Source organism: Sparus aurata, chromosome 2, assembly GCF_900880675.1.
Source record: "Sparus aurata chromosome 2, fSpaAur1.1, whole genome shotgun sequence".
NCBI lineage: Eukaryota > Metazoa > Chordata > Actinopteri > Spariformes > Sparidae > Sparus > Sparus aurata.
Genome location: NC_044188.1, coordinates 13,253,437 through 13,273,991, shown reverse-complemented (window position 1 = coordinate 13,273,991; position 20,555 = coordinate 13,253,437). Strand labels below are relative to the sequence as shown.

The 20,555-nt window shown below is 41.6% G+C and overlaps 1 protein-coding gene across 8 annotated transcripts in view; it reads left to right on the top strand.

The window, feature by feature from the left end:
- Positions 1-20,327, top strand: part of LOC115595455 (muscleblind-like protein 1) — a 162,814-nt gene extending 142,487 nt beyond the window's left edge. For 3 of the 8 annotated variants that reach the window (XM_030439991.1, XM_030439982.1, XM_030440001.1), the window contains 8 exons: positions 3,946-4,164; positions 7,199-7,438; positions 9,579-9,632; positions 10,430-10,580; positions 12,259-12,294; positions 13,084-13,175; positions 13,494-13,567; positions 15,366-20,327. In XM_030439991.1, the coding sequence (XP_030295851.1) occupies positions 3,946-4,164; positions 7,199-7,438; positions 9,579-9,632; positions 10,430-10,580; positions 12,259-12,294; positions 13,084-13,175; positions 13,494-13,550 (849 nt within the window). In that variant the 3' untranslated portion in view covers positions 13,551-13,567; positions 15,366-20,327. The remainder of the gene's footprint in view (positions 1-3,945; positions 4,165-7,198; positions 7,439-9,578; positions 9,633-10,429; positions 10,581-12,258; positions 12,295-13,083; positions 13,176-13,493; positions 13,568-15,365) is intronic. The other 5 variants (XM_030440011.1, XM_030440032.1, XM_030440024.1 and 2 more) reach the window with 5 other exon arrangements.
- Positions 20,328-20,555: the final 228 nt, after the last annotated feature.

Sequence of the window (20,555 nt, the reverse complement as noted above, 5' to 3'; positions counted from 1 at the left end):
AGTGAAAAGCAGCAGATAATCCAATCTGAGAAGCTTGAACCTGAGAATGTTTGGTGACAAATAGAGTCAGAGAAGTATTTTCTGCCAATTAATTAATCAATTAACTGACTAATTGCTTCAGTACAGGGTTAATTAATATCATGTTAGCCTGGTTTAATCAAGCAATATTGTACAACAGCGCGCAGGTGTCAGAGTATTTTTATACAGTGATCAATAAAGTATTACACTACTATCATGCGATCATTAACACGCACACAGATCCATGCGTGCACGTACACACACGCGCATGTGAGGTGAGTTTTATCGGCAGTGTGTCCGGGCCGTGTGCATCCGAGGATCTTCAAGGTGATGATCGGAGCCCCGGTCAGCCGGCTCGATTGAGTCCGTCTCCGCCTGCCCTGAGAGACCTCACAGAGTCAATGAGACCTGTCAGTCAGACTTGAAGATATTCCTCTGTCCTCTCCTCAGTCCCTTTATGTTTAAGTGAGAGCACTGGAGTGAATTTGTTCGGGACTATTCAAAAGAGCTCCAGATGCCGCATCGCTCGGACACACACGAGCACGCACGTGCACACTTAGCCGACGGCTTATCGCCCTTATCTGGTGGAAGAGGGGCCGAGTCGAGAGGCCCATTGAGAGGAACAGAGGAAAAACCATGAAAGGTTTTTTTTTAAAGGAGCAATAGATCTCCCTGGGACTGCAGAGTCTTCCCTTTCTGTTTATGTCATGGGGAGAGAGAGAGGGTAAGGGGAACAGAGGAGGAGGAGGAGGAGGAAGACAGGCTGACAGAGAAGGACACAGCAGAAGAAGAAAGGCAGGACCGAGAGGCAGGAAGAGATAAATGGACAGAGTATAGACAGGTGGGTAAAGTGGAGGAGATAGGACAACAGCAGCGAGGAGAGATGGCTCTACAAAGAGAAGTAAAGGAAACAGAGCCATGTTCTGGGGAACAAAGGGTGAGAAGGAGCCTTTCCAGGAATCAGACTTTCTTCCTCCAGCCCTCCCGTGTGACTTCAGCTCAGCTTCCTGCCCCCATCCGCAGCAGCTCTGACACATTTTATCCCCTCCTCGCCCACTTTTGTTTTTTGTCTATAGCCGTGCCCCCTACATCCACGTGCGTAGGAGACTGCTTTCATTTCACGCATGGAGCTGTGCAGAGGGTGAAGTAATTAGGGTCCATTACAGCTGGCTGTGAGTGATGGTGCTCATGATGCTTTTTATTACAGGAGCCTACGTCAACGGACAGCCCACATGACAATTATATCTATCTACTGTACTGCATCACTCGCTCGTTCACTCACTCACATCGAAAGAAGTCCTCCCCGAAGGAAATTTCAGTTGTAGTTGTTTGGTGCACAGCAGACAGTGTTCAAAAATAAGTGAAATAAAACCAAATAAGCCACGAGGGAAGGGCACTTCAGCGGTGTCTTACTCCTGTAATTAGATATATTTCCATGTTTGCGTGGGAGGGAGGTAAGCTAGTGTTGCAAAATGGCTGCATCAGAACAAACAAAGCCCCGGAGTGTGTTCAGTGTAGCCGATGTTACTTTCCAACAGAACTGAACAAATCTGATTTCAGGTTTCTTCAAAGCAGTACAGTACATTCGACGGACACAAAGTGTTCTAGTTTGGCACAGAGGTTCAGAATCAGTCACATTTTTTATGTTAACATTTTAGCAACTTTTCAGTTTTTCAAAGATTAAAGACTTTTAACCAACACAAAGTTAAGTTAATAAACATTACATCAGACGCTTCCTCCACTCAACTCCAAGAGTTTTGCTGCTACAGCTTGCCTTGGTCTGATACAATGAGCAGCTCGTGGTGGTTAAGTTTGTGGCATCATGACTTTTCCCGACTTGTGACTTGAGTATCATTCCCAACTCATCAAATACCCATGCTTTGGGGTTGGTGACCGACCCCGACCCACCAATCCCAACTGGTTAGAATTTGACGAGTTGGAAATGAGACAAAAAAAAAATCAACTTTCTTACAAATGGGATCTTGACGTTTGTATTTTAAGGTTCTAGCATGCCTTATCAGTCTCTTTACTTTTATTTCACATTTTTTCTGATCATTGCTGTATATTATTTTTTATTGCAAAACCTAAGCTTGTTAAAATTTGTAGTCCTAAAATACTTGAACTCCTGATTGATGTAATTGTAACTTGTAACTTTGTTCTTAAAGCAGCTACAAGGAACTTTGATTTTCTGTTGACTCTGGCTTTCCCCTGTGGAGAAAAGTGGTATGAGAAGCCCCGGATCTTGACGCGACATATTGTTTATACTTTTTTTATGGATACATACCGATGAAATAATGTATGGAAACATTATTTTGTATGCCGTACCACCAGACTACAGAGCAGCTTCTTAACTCATTCATCTTCAGCAACCCATCATAAGTCAGATAATGACTTATCTGATGAAGGGAAGGTGGAATCTGACATTGGTATTAGAATGAGACTGTTTCATAACCCTCTAAAACTCATTATGGTTCATTTAAGGTGTTGTTATTATAAGGAAATCAGACATTGTGTACACTTTCTTTTAAAGTTCCGGGCTCTTCTGAATAATGTTTTGCATAAAATAATCAGGAGATAAGATGCTTTAAATATTTATTGAATGTTATTTTTAAGTTAAACAGAATCATTGGAACACAGCTTGACATCATCACATTGCTTTTGATCTTTCTGTTTAATTCTTAGAAAGAAAGAAGAGTTGTTCAGTGTTCTCCTAAACATGTGCATTTTGTTTGAGGGCATGTCAAATATTTCTCACTGAAAGACTGTCTGAGAAAGGAGCTGCACAAACATCACACCAGTGCTGCAACACAAATCACCGACAAGAGGCCTGCTGTAAGATATTTTTTCCATTCCTACTGTGTAAGTGTCTTGGGATTGTGATTTATAGCAATGATCTGCGACGTCGATCATTATTGGACGCAATCCATTGCTAAGTGAAGAGACATTCCATATGAGGCCGGATTAGCAGGATCGCATGCTTTTTGCATGATGACATCACTGCATGGCTCCAGCCTCATGACTGTGAGTCTTCACGATGACATCATACCTATTTCATCCCAACTTTTGAGCTGCGAACATCCCCGACTGACTTCTGAGCGCCTTCAGAGAGACACATGCACTTTTCCGTCTTTTTACCTCGTGATGGGTCATAATTCTTCCGACATTCCAGAGGGGCAGCACTGGAGGAATTGGAAAGTGCTCTCCATTATTCCCTGATTTTCTGAGTCATCCCGGAGCAGCGAGGAGGTTTGGGGAGGAATGTAGCTGTCCAGCCCTGGCTGCCACTGCTCTATTACTCACTATGTCGCGTTGGCAGAGGCTCAAGAGACAATCCTCAGACTGGGGCCGAGGTCAGGAACGTGCGAGGAAAACTTACAGTGCCCCTACGTCAGCTAGCATTCTCCCTAGCCTCCCTCTCTCTCGTAGGATGTGGACGTTCTCTCTTTCAAAACCAACAGATATAGGCGCTGCTGCGGGGTATAGCCCCTGCACGCACAGCTTGACGTTCCTCATCCTTATTACTCCTATAGGTGTGTGATCTCCGGTGTATGAAGCATGTGATTCCGTCTGAAGCGTGCGGAGAACCGACGCCACATACTGAGCGCCGGGCTCCTTTGTGTGTTATCTGGAATGAAAGACAAGCAGCCATGAAAGAAGACATTGTTTTTTTTTTCCTCACATGTAAGCCCATTAATTGTCTATTTTTTGCCAACCACACCTCCTGTCCTCTGCTCGGCTGTTGTTAAATTGCATACATCTCTTATTCACCATTTACTGTCAAATATCTTCAGTGAGTAATTTGAGTAGGAGTGAGGAGGGGCGGCGTTATACTTATTTGTAGAAGTGATTAAATATTTAATATTTTATATATAGACTTTGTGCGAAAAAGTCTCTCACTCGGCTCTCTCATTCTGCTTGTGCCCACAGCCCATGTTTTCAGTCACACCCAGCCTTGCAACCAATGTCAACGCTGCTGCCGCGGCGGCCGCTGCGTTTAACCCCTACCTTGGCCCCGTGTCGCCCGGCTTGATGCCCGCTGACATCCTGCCCAGCGCCCCCGTACTGGTCACCAGCAACCCCAGTGTCCCTGTACCAGCTGCTGCTGCTGCTGCTGCACAGAAACTCATGAGGACAGACAGACTGGAGGTGAGAGACACACACACTCACACACACAGGTACAAATAGAAGAAATATGATTGCACACGCACACAGCACAGATCACACAGATGAGAGGATTTGCATAATTATTTTTTTCACTTTCCAATCAGTCACAGATTAAAAGATAGATTAACAAAACGCTAGTAAACATTACGCCTGGTGAGGATCTTTTTCCCGGCTACGCAAACAGATTGGGCATTGAAATGTGGGCCGTGCCTATTTGAATATTAAAGGCACGGGGTTGGGAAGTCTCGCCTCGACGGTTTCTGTTTGTAGACCTTAATTATGTATCTAGTACACACTTTCTGTTACAGTAACTACATCCCATTACCATAATACAGTCATTACCCAGACTTAAGCAAAGAGAGAGAGACGTTAATGAGAGCGTCTCTCTCGACAAACATTGCCGGCGTCGACGCTGCATCCCGTCAACAGGCAGCATCGTTCGGCACGGGTTAAGTTATACTGTATCGGTTAGTAATTTTCCAAAAAATCTTTAATTCTTCCATGAAAAGCAATCGGTCATTAGAAACCTGAGGAGAGCCGCTCCTCTAGCTGTGCTCAGATAATCATTAATTGGACAGTAAGTCAATCTCATCCATTATGCAGCCCCACCCGGGAAACTCTTGCAGCTGAGTAATGGGGAAATCGTTTGGAGGCAGGCGGGAGGCGTGCGAGAACGCCAGGAAGGTTACATTTAAAATGTAACGTCGGCTAGCTGGATAATTAATGGGGGGCGAGGCCGATTAAGGCTCCGAGCCCCGCCGAACGAGCGGGACGACACGCGGAGCGCCCGAGCGGGTCAATGACAGGAAAAAGAGATGGAGGGGGGCGATGGGAAATCAATTTGTAGACCTGTTGTGGTCATCAGGGGAAGGGTTCGGAATAAGATAACAGAAAGAGAGGAGAGACCGGGGATAGGTTTCATAGAGGAGTCGTGACTGGTGAGAAGAAGTTAGCAGCAGTTAGCAGAAGAGAAGCGTGCAGGTCGTGATTCAGACTGGGGTTGAAGCGATTGTCTGGCAGAGGACTGATAGCATTCTGCAGTCCAGCAAACAGATATGAAATATTTATTAGCCAAATGCAATAATTGGCAGTAGAGGGGAAAATCTGCTTGTTTTCACTGCTTTTCCCTTCAAGTTATTTAGACCCAGCGGTCAGCGCTGCGTGCAGAGCTCAGCCTCAGCCTGCACTGGCGAAGCTTTTCTTGATTGGGTCGAATTCATGCCCTAGCCTCATTTGACGGGAACTAGGTTTGCTAAAAATATCTCGGAGAAGAAAAAAAAAAGGGCCAGCCATTTTTCAACTTCAAGTGTGTGTCGTTCAAAATAAACATAGCTGGAATTCTGTGGACCGACACACATACCAGCCGGTAGATATGTTACAGGCCATTTCCTTGAGGCCGGCAGAAACTCCTATTTTAGAAGACGACCCACCGGACTGCTTCTCCGGAGAAATATTCCCTCCGTCTCCGGCTATACTGCAGCCCTTTTCAGCGTGCACAAAATCATACGTTGCTTACCTGCAACCATGGTGATGTAAATGGCCCGGAGGGACAGTAACCATGGGGACAGAAATATGATTAACAGGCTCTGGATTTGTTTGTCTAACTAAGCATTTCCACCAGGTTTAGCTCTCTCTAATGCATGATTAAGCACTGTTAAGAAAAACACACACCTGGTGCCGAGAACATCAAATTGCCTCCACTTAGTCCTCGCTTTCTTCCTCAATTTGTTTTCCATGCTAGTCACTCACTCCATCCCTCCGGTGACTCTCACTCTGTCTCCTTGATCCCCCTCTCTCTGTCCTTTCTCTTTATTCATCAACCACTCTTACAATTTTCTTCTCTCTCTCCCTTGTTTCCAACCACCCTCCCTCCTTCACCCGCCTCGCCAACATCTGCCTGACAACAAGGCAGTCTCTCTCCTTTTTCAAAAAAATAAAAAAATAAAATAAGACCAGTAGCAGCAGTGGTGATGGTGGCAGTGGTTATTAGGAATGAATGTGCGGGACTGAACGTGTGAGTCAAACAGAGGTACATAAGAGAAAGACGAGGCAGACACACAGACAGACACACAGACACAGAGAGACAAGTTCACTCCATCACTCACACAAATCGGTGATTGTGGATGATGAGCTGTCACCACAGAAGACGCAGCGGGGTTAGCCTGTAGATAACGGCGTTGGTGGCCTTTTGCGTGGCAACCCCGTTCCATTGCAAATCGAATCCTTTATGCATGCAGACAGAGAGACTGGTAAACAGACGTTTGGTAAATGGCTTGTTCCATCGAAATCACTGATAGATCGATACAACGCACCATGAAATTACATTTCATTTGGAAGCAGGATGGGATCCTGAACGCAGCTCAGACACGCCGGTGTGCGGCTGACTGCGCTCAAACGGAGATCTTAAGTTATTGCACAGCTCTTCAGTGTCAAAATTGAATTCTGGGGAAAAATGCTGCCTCACAATTTATATGTGCGCACACCTCTCGTTTGTGTGTGTGTGTGTGTGTGTGTGTGTGTGTGTGTGGGTGTGTTGCTCTGTGTGGGCCGGTGATTACGTCAGCCGCAGCCTCCCTCGAGGGTACCCAGCCTCATATTTCCCATGAGCCTCATTGAGCCCCCTACACTCAGGGCTGAGGCAATCAGCCTCCAGACTGCTCACGCAGATGCTGCCCCCTTCTGTCTCTGCGAGGAAGAGCAACAACACAGCTCATTTGAATAACGGCTGAATGTTGTGTGATTGATGAGTCTGTGAACGCTGGTTACGGGTCTGTCCCGCGTATCAATCAACAGTAATGGCCGAGGCTGTCATTAAGATTGGTTAGCTCTGTCTGGTGAGGTGATTGTCAACTCCTGAAACGAGTGAGCTGATTGATTACTTCATCAGACGTGGAGTAAAGTGAACAGTAACTTCATAATGTGCACGTGCGAGGTGTTTGCCTCTCATCGTCTGGTTAAGAGCAAAGTGAACCCAGTGAAAGCGTGTGTTCGCTTGTGTTTTTTTTGTGCGCACCAGGTATGTCGGGAGTACCAGCGGGGTAACTGCACGCGCGGGGAGAACGACTGTCGCTTCGCCCACCCCTCAGACAGCACTATGATTGACACCAACGACAACACGGTCACTGTGTGCATGGACTACATAAAGGGCCGCTGCTCAAGGGAGAAGTGCAAGTACTTCCACCCTCCGGCTCACCTGCAGGCCAAGATCAAGGCCGCCCAACACCAAGTGAACCAGGCCGCGGCTGCTGCAGCCATGGTAGGTATCTGTCGTACGGGTCACAGCAACCGAGGAGCGCTCAGGCTAGAGGGCATCTGCTGCAACTGTAGGAAGGAATCACTCTCGATTAAAGCAAATTAAACGGGACCTAGAGTTCGTACAGTTATTAAAAAAAGATCAAAGACGAGAGGAAGTTGAGCTAAAACCAGTCATTAAGCTCTTGTAAACATGACCTGGGTCCTTCTTGGCTTTTTTTTCATGCGCATACACTCCATGCAAGAGCCTCGATCGTCTCGTTTTTTATAGATGTAGTTCTTTAGGTCAACATCTTCCACCCTTCACTCAATCTCCCAGCACACATTCCAGTCCTCCTTCTGTTTCTGCTCTCTTACACACACACACACTGAGAAGACAACAGGGTCGATGTTGCTTTACTAGCAGCAGGCTGAAGCGACGGTGCCTCCTGCTCCCCCTCCTCCTGCTCCTCCTTGTTTTGCTGCTTCGTCAGTTGTATATTTTGCTGTTCACAGTCGGTACTTATGTTACTGTTTTTTGCTGAAATAACAACTGCGAAGGCTATTGTTAATTTCAAACCTTGTTTCTGCAATACGGTGACATTTAAACTTACACAATGAGGTTTTGCTCAGCCAAGTACTGTAGATTTTGCAGCAGGACTTTCAGAAAGGAGGATGAGCTTGATTTCATTTAAACCTTTTCACACTGAAGTTGGAACATAAAGCCAAATCAGACCTGCTCCCACGTCTGAACACTAGCAGTTATATCTGTATCTGTGGATCAGTTCCAGTAGTTTTATTGAGCATGTAGCTTTAGCTGTACAGCATTTAAAATGACAGCCAGTGGTGAGAATCAAATATAAAAATGTGGCCACATACATGGAGAAATAGGGAAACAAACAAATAAGGTTTTTTCGCCTATTTGTAAAGCATTTTGCATTTTGCCTGGTTAGGCTTTTCAGGAATAACATACTTGAAAACTGTCAATAAAACAGACATCGACGAGCAGCCACAGACAGTGATTGTAACATCCAATAATACAACTGAAAATAACGACTAAGAACAGACAAGAAGGAAAAAAAGGTAAAATATGAATTCTATATATAACACGTAACTAAATGTTCACAGGTATTGAGAGACAGTGTGAAATTATACGATGAAATGTGAGTAAACAAAATAAAATAGTTAGAGAGTTGGGCTAATGGGGCCACTATAGTTTATAAGTAAATAATGGAATTTTGAAATGTGCTCTTGAAGGAATAAATAAGGAAATTGAAAATTACTGGAAAAAAGTATTTGAAAGCAAACTTTCAAACAGTGTTTTGAAAAGTTCCTTTTGGGAATGGGATGCTTTTTATTAAAGCAGTTCATTTTGACCTTGTTAAACATCTACTGTACAATTAAATAGAGTTATTCATAATCTTTCACTTTTCATGAATGGAGAATTTAGGTGTCAACTAGTCTAAAAATGCATTAATAGTTTCAGTAATTTTTCAAGATTTTCAGATTTAAGCATTTTAACTTTAAGGATATGCTGCTGCTCTTTGTCATTTATGACAGTAAATGAAGTGTGTTGAGGTTGTGGAATCTTGGTCTGACAAATTATGAGTGTTTAAAGATGTCACTTCGGCTCCTTTATAGACCGAACGATCAATTGATAAATTCTGAAAATAATCAGCGCATTAATCGATGACGAAAATAATCGTTAATGTGCTTTTATGATGGTTTAGTTTCAGGGAAACAGTTGTTAATAAGTCAATATTCTGGAGCAGGGGCTTTTTTATGTGAGCCAAGGTTATATTACATGAAACTGATGGTATATGTCAACACAGATCTGTTTATTTGGCTATTCCTCCTTTCTGGACCAGAACCACCTTTGCAGTTCATGAATTCTCCTCTGACAATAAAACTACCTCTAGGCCCAAAATTCTCTTCAGTAACCCTACAGCCATTAATGTGCATGCCCTAGTCTTGTTATTGTTGTATATTGCATTCCAATGATTTGTTTTTTTATTTGTTTGTTTGTTTTTTTTGTTTGTTGTTTTTTTCTCACCAACCCACACTGCACTGCTGCCCCATGATGCACCTCCGCTTGCTGGTTTATGTTAATGCGCTTGAACCCCATTGGCCCATTGCCATCATGTGCTCGCTGCCTGCTAATTAAGACTCAGTCGGCTGTCAAACCGCTGAAGCGACCCCTCGACGCAACTTTTGACCTGGTACTATGACCTTTCACCTTTTAGCTTGGCATGTAGCTGTGGTGTAGTAGATCTACTCTTGTAGTTCTAAAATAAAGTAGATGTTTAATGATCTGCACTGAGGAAACACTGAGGGGTGATGAACTGATCTGAGCTGGTAGTTTCGTAACATCAAACATTTTGATAGAACGCCCACCTGAATCTTGGTTTTTAAACATTATGAACCCAGAAAGAGGCAAGCCTCAACATTTTTTCACAGTCAAATATCAGTTCATCACCTCACGTGTATCTTCAGATCTTAATTGGTGGCATGAGAGTGTAATACTTTAGCGTCTAATGCTAGTCTTTGCATGATTATCACTTCCCATATTGCATGTGTAACTGTTGAAGAGGTGTCTCCGTATGGCTTGTAATGTACTATTATCATGGAGCTGGCAGTGCAGCTTTTCTTAACTACATCATTTCTGTTTATGGTCCGACAATCAATACAATAACTTGTAATGTAGCTAATGTATCTCTGTTTTACACTGCAAAGTTATCATTTTATAAGCTGTAGAATTCAAAAATCAGATCCTAAGGTTTGTGACATTGTGCTGAGGACTGTTTTACTAGCGGGACAGATGTCAAAGTTCGTCCTGACAGAAGTAGTGTAGTCCACTGCTTGCTTGCCAGTGTCTGTAATAGCTGTCTGAAGGGGCAACTTTATCTTCTAATGAAATTCTTTCTTCTCTCTGTCCTGAATGTCACTGCTACCATCCTTTGATTTCCCTCACTCCCATCCCTTTATTTTGGTGTCGTCCCCACCCCCCCCTCATCAGGGGCTCCCTCCCGTCTTGCCTCCTTTACCAAAGAGACCTGCACTTGAAAAAGCCAACGGTGCCACCACTATGTTCAATGCTGGCGTATTCCAGTACCAACAGGCCCTGGCCAACATGCAGTTTCAGCAGCAGGCTGCCTTCATACCATCAGGTAAGACCTGGTCCTTCTCTATAACGCGTGTTTGTGGTGGGTGTTCCCTGCTATTGGCTGTCAGATCACATGTTGTCTCTCACAGATCTCCCTGAGTTGTGTTCTGGCATCGGCAGTGAATGGCTGAATGATTGTGTGATTAATTTAGGGTGACAACGTTGATAAACTTGCATGGACTTAATTACACATGTATGTACAGCTGGGTTGAAGGTTTAGTGTCAGAAGTCTGTGTTTGGTGTTTTTATACTGTGACAGCTGTTTTCTGCACATAAATGTATTCTGTTTATGTTATCTGAGCGAATTCATCGATCGGCCTGTGATCGAACTGACAGCCTGTATAGATTTGGAGACACATACTTATACTGTTAAAAGGAAAGACAAGAACTTTGATCAATTGTGGAGCCACTGTGAGACGTTTTTAAGTTAAAAGTAAAAAAAGAATTAAAATGTATTCACCTTTTATTTTATACATATTATTATTATTATCATAAATTTTCTGTCAGGGATGGGGTTTAAATACATACATACATTTTTGTCACCTCACTTATGTTCATGTTTAATTTTAAATTCAATGATAAAAGAAAAAACATAATAATAATAATAATAATAATAATAATTGTTAATAATTATAATGAACTTTATTTATGTAGCAGTATTCATACAAGACAGGCAGCTCAAAGTGGTTTATAACAAACATGTTTTCAAAAGAGGCCCTGCAACACTATACTAATATATATAACAACTTTATTAGACCAACGCATTTCGACTTGTGGCCTTCATCGGCGTCATCAGGAAACCCAAACATTTTTTTTCACAAGTGTCTGCTGAACTTCCTGTCCCATCAGAGAGTCAGGGCGGCCTGACAGGCAAAACCCAGAGCAGCAGAAAGCCTCGCAAAAGCGTGTTATTGTGAGCACAGAGTAACGAGATGAACCAGATGTTCTGCGTTTTCTTCTCTCCCATCTGGTTTTTGGCAGCTGGACAGTAAGATGACACGGTTCAGAGAGAATTTATAAGTAAATCAAACTCTGACTGCAAAGTGGGGACTTGTCTCCACTCTATCCCCAGTGGAAATTACACCCATAATATACAGAGTGTGTGTGTGTATCCAGTACACACACACACAGCTTATTTCTCTGGCCACTGCGTAGTCATCTTACACTGTGTCCCATATTCTCGTCTGACAGCCTAAGAATAGCCTGCCATCGATTCCCCTCTGCGAGAGATTCAGAGACTGAGATCCTCGCACGTCCCGCAATATTGGACTGTCAGGTCACCGCAACACACTTTGAGGGATTCTGAAAGCAGGTCATTCGAAAAAAAAGTACCACGGCGCAAACAGCTGTTAGGGCTGCTGACAGGAAAATGGGAGCGCTGGTAGTGTTTAATCTGCCCTTCAAGTTAATGGAGCAGCGAGAGTCGAACAGTGAACTGCAGGAAGTTTCTTCACATCTTTATATGTCATCTGGTGCAGTTTGTGTTGTGATGTGTGCAGAGGAATGATTATACAATATCGGTACATTATCAACTATGTTGTAGAGAGGGGATTGACATTTTTCGAGCACAGTGTGGTGATATACAATATGTCTGACTTTATAACACTTGTAATGAGTTTTTTTTTCTTGATTTCTTCTCCTCCCTATTCACTCCACTCCCTGTTGCAATGCATGATGGGCAGGCTCGATATTGTGCATGACACCTGCAACAAGTGTTGGTAGGTGCCAGCTTTCCTTACTGATTCTCTTTGTAAGCACATTTTGGTCACTCATTCAACTCACCACATAACGTGAGCACGTTCATTGATCCGAATCGGCATACGTAAACCCCTTTTTTTCAAAAATCTAATTCTGAATCTGATTGTGTGTAATCTCAATTGGGATGTTGATGTGTTATTTTTTATGATACTCTGCGGCGCATCTTTGTGGTTGGGAATGAACCCCCCCTTTTTTTTGCTCTGCCACACAGTTCTGTCTGCCACCTAATGCTTGTTGCAGTTCAAAATCCCCCTGACCCTCGCCTCATTATACTTCCATCCCAAGCTGTCTAACCTCCAGAGCACCTCATTATACTGTCTGGTTATACAAGCTGTATAAACATGAGGAGTTATCAAGGGTAGAGGCAGTAGTGGTAGATGTAGCATTGGTTGTTTTTACTGTAATTGTTGTGTTATTTGTTGTAATTCTTTTAAAACAAAAACCAATTATGTCGCCTGCTAGGTGTTAACACCAACGGAAAAAAAACAAGCTGCCATCTAATTTTGTATTTTGCCCTTATATTATCTACCTTGCACCCGATGTGTCTTTTTTCTTCCACTGCACATCTGCTCATTTCCTTTACTCGAATTGGCCAAGTGATTATTAGACAGAGCAGTGTCGAACATAAATAGATTCTCTCATGTTTATAAGCACTCAATAGTCAGACGTACAAATGAAGTGTTGACATAACGAAAACGGCTTTAATTCTGCTCTGGTTCAACTTGCCTGTGTGATCTTTCCCCCCCAAGTACCCATGATGCACGGTGCTACTCCAGCCACTGTGTCTGCAGCCACCACATCTGCCACAAGTGTTCCCTTTGCAACTGCAACAGCCAATCAGGTTTGCTCCTCTCCTGCCTCCTCTGTCTCTCTCTGTCTGTCTTCCCCTTCTGGTATCAGCTTTGACTTTCAGTATCTGTTAGTTCATTTATTAATTATTTACTCATAGATGCCCATGTGCCTCTTAATGAAAAATGCATGAATGGCGCACCAGGCTCATCTCTGCTAGCATCTGATACTGTGATTATATAGATAATTACAATGATTAGCTTTAATGTCAGTGTTGGTTGAAGTGCTGTTGTGTTTTCTAACTTCAACTGACGCCCTTATCTCTTTCTGCCTTTCCCCCTATGTTTTTCTCCTTTCCCTTCTCAATCAGATTCCAATAATATCTGCAGACCATCTGACTAGTCACAAGTATGTGACCCAGATGTAGGAGTCTCAATCAGAACAGTATGTACTGCACCTCTCTCGAACATCTCACACATTTGCGTCTGGGCCAGTAATTCCTGCTTGTTTTCATCAGCAGTTCACAAACTGCGATATGAAGCATTTTTGCCACATCTACATTTTTTGCAGCTGAGGGTGTTGTTTGGTCAGCTGTCTCATTTTTTATTTATTCAGTCATTTTTGGCGAAATCTTTACCACCCACTTTTTCCAAGTAATATCTTGTCAGATGAGGCGATTGACATCCCTCTTATGTGCTAAATTGTGCTGAATATGAAGCAACTGGTTAGCCTAGCTTAGCATAAAGTTTGGAAACATGGGGACACAGCTAGCCTGGTCTCTGTCCAAATGTGACAAAATCTGCCTCCCAACAGCTCTGAAGCTCACTCATAAACACTTTGCATCTTAGCTCAGCCAGTGGCTCCCTGGAGCGGAATAAAAACGTTTTCCCAAAAATGTCGAACCATCCCTCAAGCAATATAGACGAATTAAAACAAATCCAGCATTCACACTCCAAGAAACACGATGACAAAGCCACCAGAGATCCATTCATGTCCTGTTTGTCAGACAGATCTTGGCCACTGCGGATGCTTTCGCAGTCACGCACCATCAATAGTCAATCAGAATGTCTTGTTCTTCGCTGATGTGGTTTTGTTTCATGTTGTTGGCAAGTGCAAAAAATAGACATGAATATAATTAATTATGTAACATTTTTAAAAGGCGACTCCAAAAACAAAATGATTTTTTTGTTGGACTCCCAGGCTAGTATCTCAAGCAACTCTTTATTTATGTCATACGTTCGATGTTCAGTGCCAGTGCTGGGAGGACTGGGCCCTTTATGTGCTGGGGGTAAGGCGGGGGGCGTTCAGTTGGTTGCACTCTGGAACCTCAGTGCAACGCAATCCTACACATGCATTCTTTAAACATACAATAGTTTTTTTCTGCCATAACCACAATCTTTCCCTAACCTTCAAGTGATAGTTATGGTTTTTGATATGGGGTTGTGTGACGCTCTTATCCCAAGTCTGTGTATTAACTGCAGTAGATGACTGTCAGGGGAAGCAGTGCATCGCACCGACAGGGGAGCAGAGCATTGTTCTGTTAACCAGCATCGTCATCAAGAAGTATTTTAGACACGTAGAAGAAGACACACCTAAAAAAAAGATATATCTGTTTAAGTGTAGGCTATATTTTTGTGCTTTACTGTGTCGTGTACAGTGAAAACAGTTGTTCCAGAGTTGTAGACATACATTATCCCAAATGTTTCCATCAAACTTCAAACCCAGAGAAATACATAATACCCTAATAGCCTATACCCCCCTCCTTAGGTGCTTTAGCTTCCAGGGAAACACAACATACATCAAATGACTCTTAAGATTCTGAGCTAGGAAGGATGTCAACAAACTAGCTAGTTAGTGCCCAACATTTATTGGTGTTTGTTGCAAGTTCTTTTTAACAATGAAGACAACAACGATCCCATGATCTCATGCCACCCGTCAACTTCATCAAAATCTGTCTTTTGTTATTGTTTTGATTCAGAGACTTCTAACAGCAGATATTACACACTGTGTCTTTAACCTTTCAATGTGCAGATGTTGTAGAAAGCAAACATTTTAAGGTCTTATAGAATCATCCAATGTTGACATTCTTGTCTGGCAGTGGAGTTGAAGCATTGCCTGTGATGTGAAATCAAAACTATAATAAAATGTCTTATAGCTTTCAACTAAGCTTTGAAGCTTTGTTCTAGCCTTTTGTCCTCCCCTCGCACATCTGATATGCTTTGTTTTGTGAACCTCTTTCCAGATGGAACTGGAGCGTGCTGGTGTCAAGTCCAAGATTAGCGGTCACCCTTCATGCCTGTAACATCGAGAGCAAAACGGAGAGAGCCAAATCTCGACTGGTTTGGAATAAATCTGCATGTTAACATACGAGGCACAGTTTGTTAGGATTGTTTTCATGTGTTCTTCATGCACACTATAACACAACAACAGAAAAGAACATCATTTGCATCAAAGACTGCCTTTCGCTCTGTAGAGGCAACTTTACCTTTATTCACCGGACACACTTTGAATGTTAACATGAGGTAAATGTTTGGAGCAGTCATCAAGAAAAATCGGCTGGATTGGTACGTCCATTGACCAAGAATCATGACTTCTGTTCGTTTATTGGTTGTTGGTCTCTTGACCTAGATGTGTTCATTTGTTTACACAAAGGTGCACCTTGTATTTCAGTTGAGGTAGAGGAAACAGAAAATCTGACTGAATCACATTATGCATGCACAATGATTTTGTTTGTGATTTTACTTAGTTGAAACCAGAAATAAGGGAAATAACATGAGTGCACTCAGAGGCAGAATAGCAACTGAATGTCTGTGAGGTGTCTTTCAAACCTTTGTAGCCTACCTTTCTATCTCTTAAGCACATGTCTTTAACCTTGCAGGCATCCCTGTAAAGTGCCATACATCTCAAAACACGTGGATGGTATTGAAGCGGTGTGACAAAGTGTTAAGCTCAATGATTCCCTTTAATACGTTTGTTTTCTCTCTCGGACAACATGTAGAGTCCTACATTGTGACCTGTCATTACTACCACTCAGTCGCAACAATAAAAAGTTGGCATGGTACATGTCTCTAAACGACAGATAGGTTAAAATTGTACTTATCACATCAACATTTCGACAATGTGCATACATGGCAGGTAGGGTTGTGGCGCTATCCCATTTTTAAGGTTAATCGTGGCATGACAATTTAAATTTACCTTACTAGTGTTTTTAAATATATAAATATAATTCAAGTTTATATCACGTTTAATGAAATCTTTTATTCCTTTAAATGTGCAATATGTTAGAATTCTATTTTAAAACGTTTCAAGATTAATTACAGTTATTAGCACAATGTGAGGAAATAACAGTTTTGACGTTATGTCAAAGTTGTTTTTGTCTTCGTGTTGTGTAAGCATGCTAACCAGATACACCTGAGCCTGAACACCTCTTCTCCCACCGGTCCAAAGTTCCTGTGCTTGTGATGTAAACACCAAGACTCAGGTTCAGTAGTCTGGCTAGCTGCACAGCTAACTGAGCTAACAAGCTAACAGAAGTCTCAGTCACTTGCAGATGCAGTCCCATATTTGTTTATAGTATGAATTCAACAGATGGTTTGAAATCCTGGATAGTGCACCTTTAAAGGTCAATGTAATTGATAATAACAATAATAATAATAATGATAATGATAATAATAATAATAGTAATAATGAGACATCAAGACATTTTCCATTTGTTTTTGAGGTAGACAAATCCAAGTATCTTATGCCAAAACATGACCTTTTCTTTACACTCACCAAACCAGACCTTAAAGGTTTTATAGATAACATTCAATTGGTTTGTGCACTAGCTGACATAGCTAAGGCTAGCTTGCAAACTAGTTGCTAATGCTAAGTAGGAGCTGGGGCCAACTGTCAGAATTCTTACAGAAACATAAACAAAAAACATTTTTACTCCGACAAACAATTCCGAATTAATGATTCACAATAATATCTTTAATCTTTATTCCCTTTTTCTGCTCTTTTCTTCAAGCTCTTTAGTTTAACTATTTAGAAATAAAATTACAACATAATAATATCAGTATGTCCTTTAAGCACGGCGTCGTCACAGCATAAAAATGGAAGAAAATTGAAACATATCTGTGATAGGCTGACATGAACACTGCCAACTTTTATTCTGGCGGGTGGGTTTCACCACTGCTTGATTAGATTACCTTTCCCAAAATTGTCCTCTCCTGAATAAATCACTTTTTTTTTCCTTTAAAGACAGGAAACAACTGGATCTGTGTCACGACAGATCTCTCCATGATCATTAAGTCTACTGACACTAACAGTCAGATGAGTTGTATGTGTGGGGGGGTGGGGGGGGATCTTGGCCAGCATGAGAGAGACCAAAGACTCTCCTAAAGGTGAAGATGTTGTGATGAATAGCTTTGAAACAACAGGGCGATCAGGTGGCATCCAAACTGCTGTGAGACGGAAGTCAAAAATCGACGGTGCAACTGGTGATGGATACGTGATTTGTATGACATGATTTGTTTTTTTCATGTTTGTAAGGTTTATGCATATTTTAAGGCAGATCGTTGAAGTAGATTCAGTGTAGTGTATATATAGTCTGACATATTTAAGAATATTTGTTTAATACGTCTACCTGAGAACTGTTTTTCAGATAGTCAGCCAAAGTCTTTCTTGTGTCACTGTTACTAGATATTGTAGGTAGACTAGCAGGACAGATACTTTTTTTGAAGTGTGTGGGCCGCTTTGTCGAGCTCAAAGACAAGGCGGAGGGGTGTAAAGAGTAGATCTCTAGAACTCTTTTGTTTTTGTTGTGTTTCTGGGTGTTCCTTCAGGCATATTTAATCGGTGGATAGTACAGGGAAAGTGGCAAGAATATAAAAAACGATTGTATTACTCATCCAAAGCCTTAGAATGTACCATCGGGTCAGCACAATGCAACATGCCATTTTTGAACCATCCAGTTGCCTAATCCACGCCATATTAACACACACACACACAGAGCACTATGTAATGTCACTTTTTTTTTGTCAGTGTTTTTCTTTACTTTCTTGAAGTTTTTTTTTTTTTCTTTAGATGAGGAGTGTTTTTTGTTTGTTTGTTTGTTTGGTTTGGATGATGTTTTGATATTTTAGTTCTGTTTTTGTTTTTTTAGTTTTGCTTATTATATTTATCTTTCTTATAATGAATATAAGGTTTAAAAAAAAAAGTGTGTGTTTGCGTGTTCCTCATGCACAGTTTCCTGAAATTCCATGTAATGTTAATTTTAGTATGATTATGATTGTAAACTCGATATTTTCTACGTTATGCATATTGTTGAACTGTATGCATATTGTTCATTTCTCTAGTCTTTTTTGTGTTCTTTGAACAAAGATGTTTTATATGAGTATCTAACAGTGATGAAATAATAGAACAGAGAGGCTAAGTTGTCACTGTGGCAACCGTCGCCGATAACCGAGTAATATTTTAATGATTGTAAGGTTTGTAACTAGTCATATAAGAAAAAAAAGACTATTATAAAAAATCTAGTTCTTAGATGTTTAGAGTAAAGATGTTATTTTCTACTGTATCCATTTCAAATAGTAAACTATTGTTTTAATATTTTTACTCTCCCTGGAAATTGGGCCATGTTGGAAAACAAGCTGCATATTTGATCACTTTTTTGGGGGACGTTGCTGGCGGGGGTCAGGTGAATGTGGCGGGTGGAGGACCGACCTCTCACCCGGCCGACTGCAAACAAACAAAGGGTGGGGTGGGGTGGAATCTCGAGGGCGACTAAGGTGATAAAGGTTGACTTTTTTGCACTTCTGTACATAGTCAAAAAAGAGAGAATCATGTATATTGAGATCTTATTTTGAATAAAAAAAATGATATTAATGTCTATAACGACAAAGGAATTTTGCTAGGATAACAAAAAAAAAAATCTTATGAAAGGCTGAACAAAAATTGCTTGCATCAAAAAAAAAGGGCACTGAGTTCTCGCTCTCCGACCCCTTTCAGAAAAGGCCAAGTGTTGCTCTTCTTTTTCGTCAGCAGCTTGTAGTTTGCCAGGTAACCTTCCGGAGGAGGCGTCCACTATACCCTCCAGCGTGAGGGCCTGACTGGGTTTGTCTGGTCCCCTAACCTAGCCTGTACCCACAGGTCTGTGTGTCATGGCCACGCCCTCCCAGGCCCAACCAATCACAACACGTCCTGTCTCTTTACTTTTACTCAGAGAGGAATGCATGTTAAAGGAAAACTACATATACCGTTAAAAGAAAAAAAAAGTCACGACAATAATATTGAATAAGAAAACATGTTACACAGAAAGATGTATTTACAGTATACAATATTCTATCAATGTAATGGAATAAAATATATATTAAAAAAAATACAAAAATAGAATAGTGGTTTATTTAAAAAAAAAAGAAAAAAAAAAGAGATTCCTGAAAATATACTCACTGAAGTTTTACCACTTGGAGAGTTAAAATACATGCAACACAAACACCATAGCTATAAGTATGTTCTTTATGTTGGTGTAAGCTGTGCTTCTAGTAGATGAAACTGACCAAACAGGAATGTAGTTCAACACCAGGCGGGATTTAAGATATTCGTGGGTTTGGTCATCAAGTCGTTAAGTTTGAAATAGTGTCCTGATCATCTTTCGTCACCTCTCATCTCCTACAAGCACGCATGCTTACGTTTATGATATAATGTAAACTGAAGTTTTTTTTTGTTTTTGTTTTTTTCATTTGTTGTTTGTTTTTTCTCTGCTTGTAGTGCTAATATGATGTATTCTGTCTTCTGCTGCAGTTTGTTTCTGCTTGTTTTTACCTGCTCCAGGCCCCCTGAAAGGATGTGTCGTGTTCCCGCAGACTGCCGGCCACCTCCTCCTGGAAAAGTACCTGTAGAGAAAACTGTCACAGTCTAAAGCCATAAAATATAATCTCATCAGAATGAAATATGTGTGTGAGAAGAAAACCAGAAAAAGAAATAGAGGTGGGGACATTGTACCTCCTGGAGCTGGTAGGAATGTGTTGGCTGGGGTTTTATTAACTACAACGTGTAACATCTGAAGTCGTGAGTGTAGCTGATATCACCTACAGATGTGTGTCGCAAAAAGAGAAAAAAAAAAGTTCTGGACACATTCTTTCTCGGGGCCTGCGTTGCTATATTTGATTCTTGCTGTTATGAATACAAAAAAAATGTAATAAAAATTTACAAACGAACTGAAGTTAATAAGAGTCTGCTTGTTATTTCACATTTATGTGGACTGTGGCTGAAGGTTGCTCCGTTTGATAAGAGAAGGAGCTGTACATTTTGGAAAATACACGTATTTGCTTCCTTGAGGACAAGTTTGATGAGGTGATTGAAACTACTGAGTCCAAAATAGTTATTTCTAGGGCGAGTCAAGTCACAGCAGTCGCAGCTGCATCGGTCTTTGTAATAAGTAAAGGTCCTA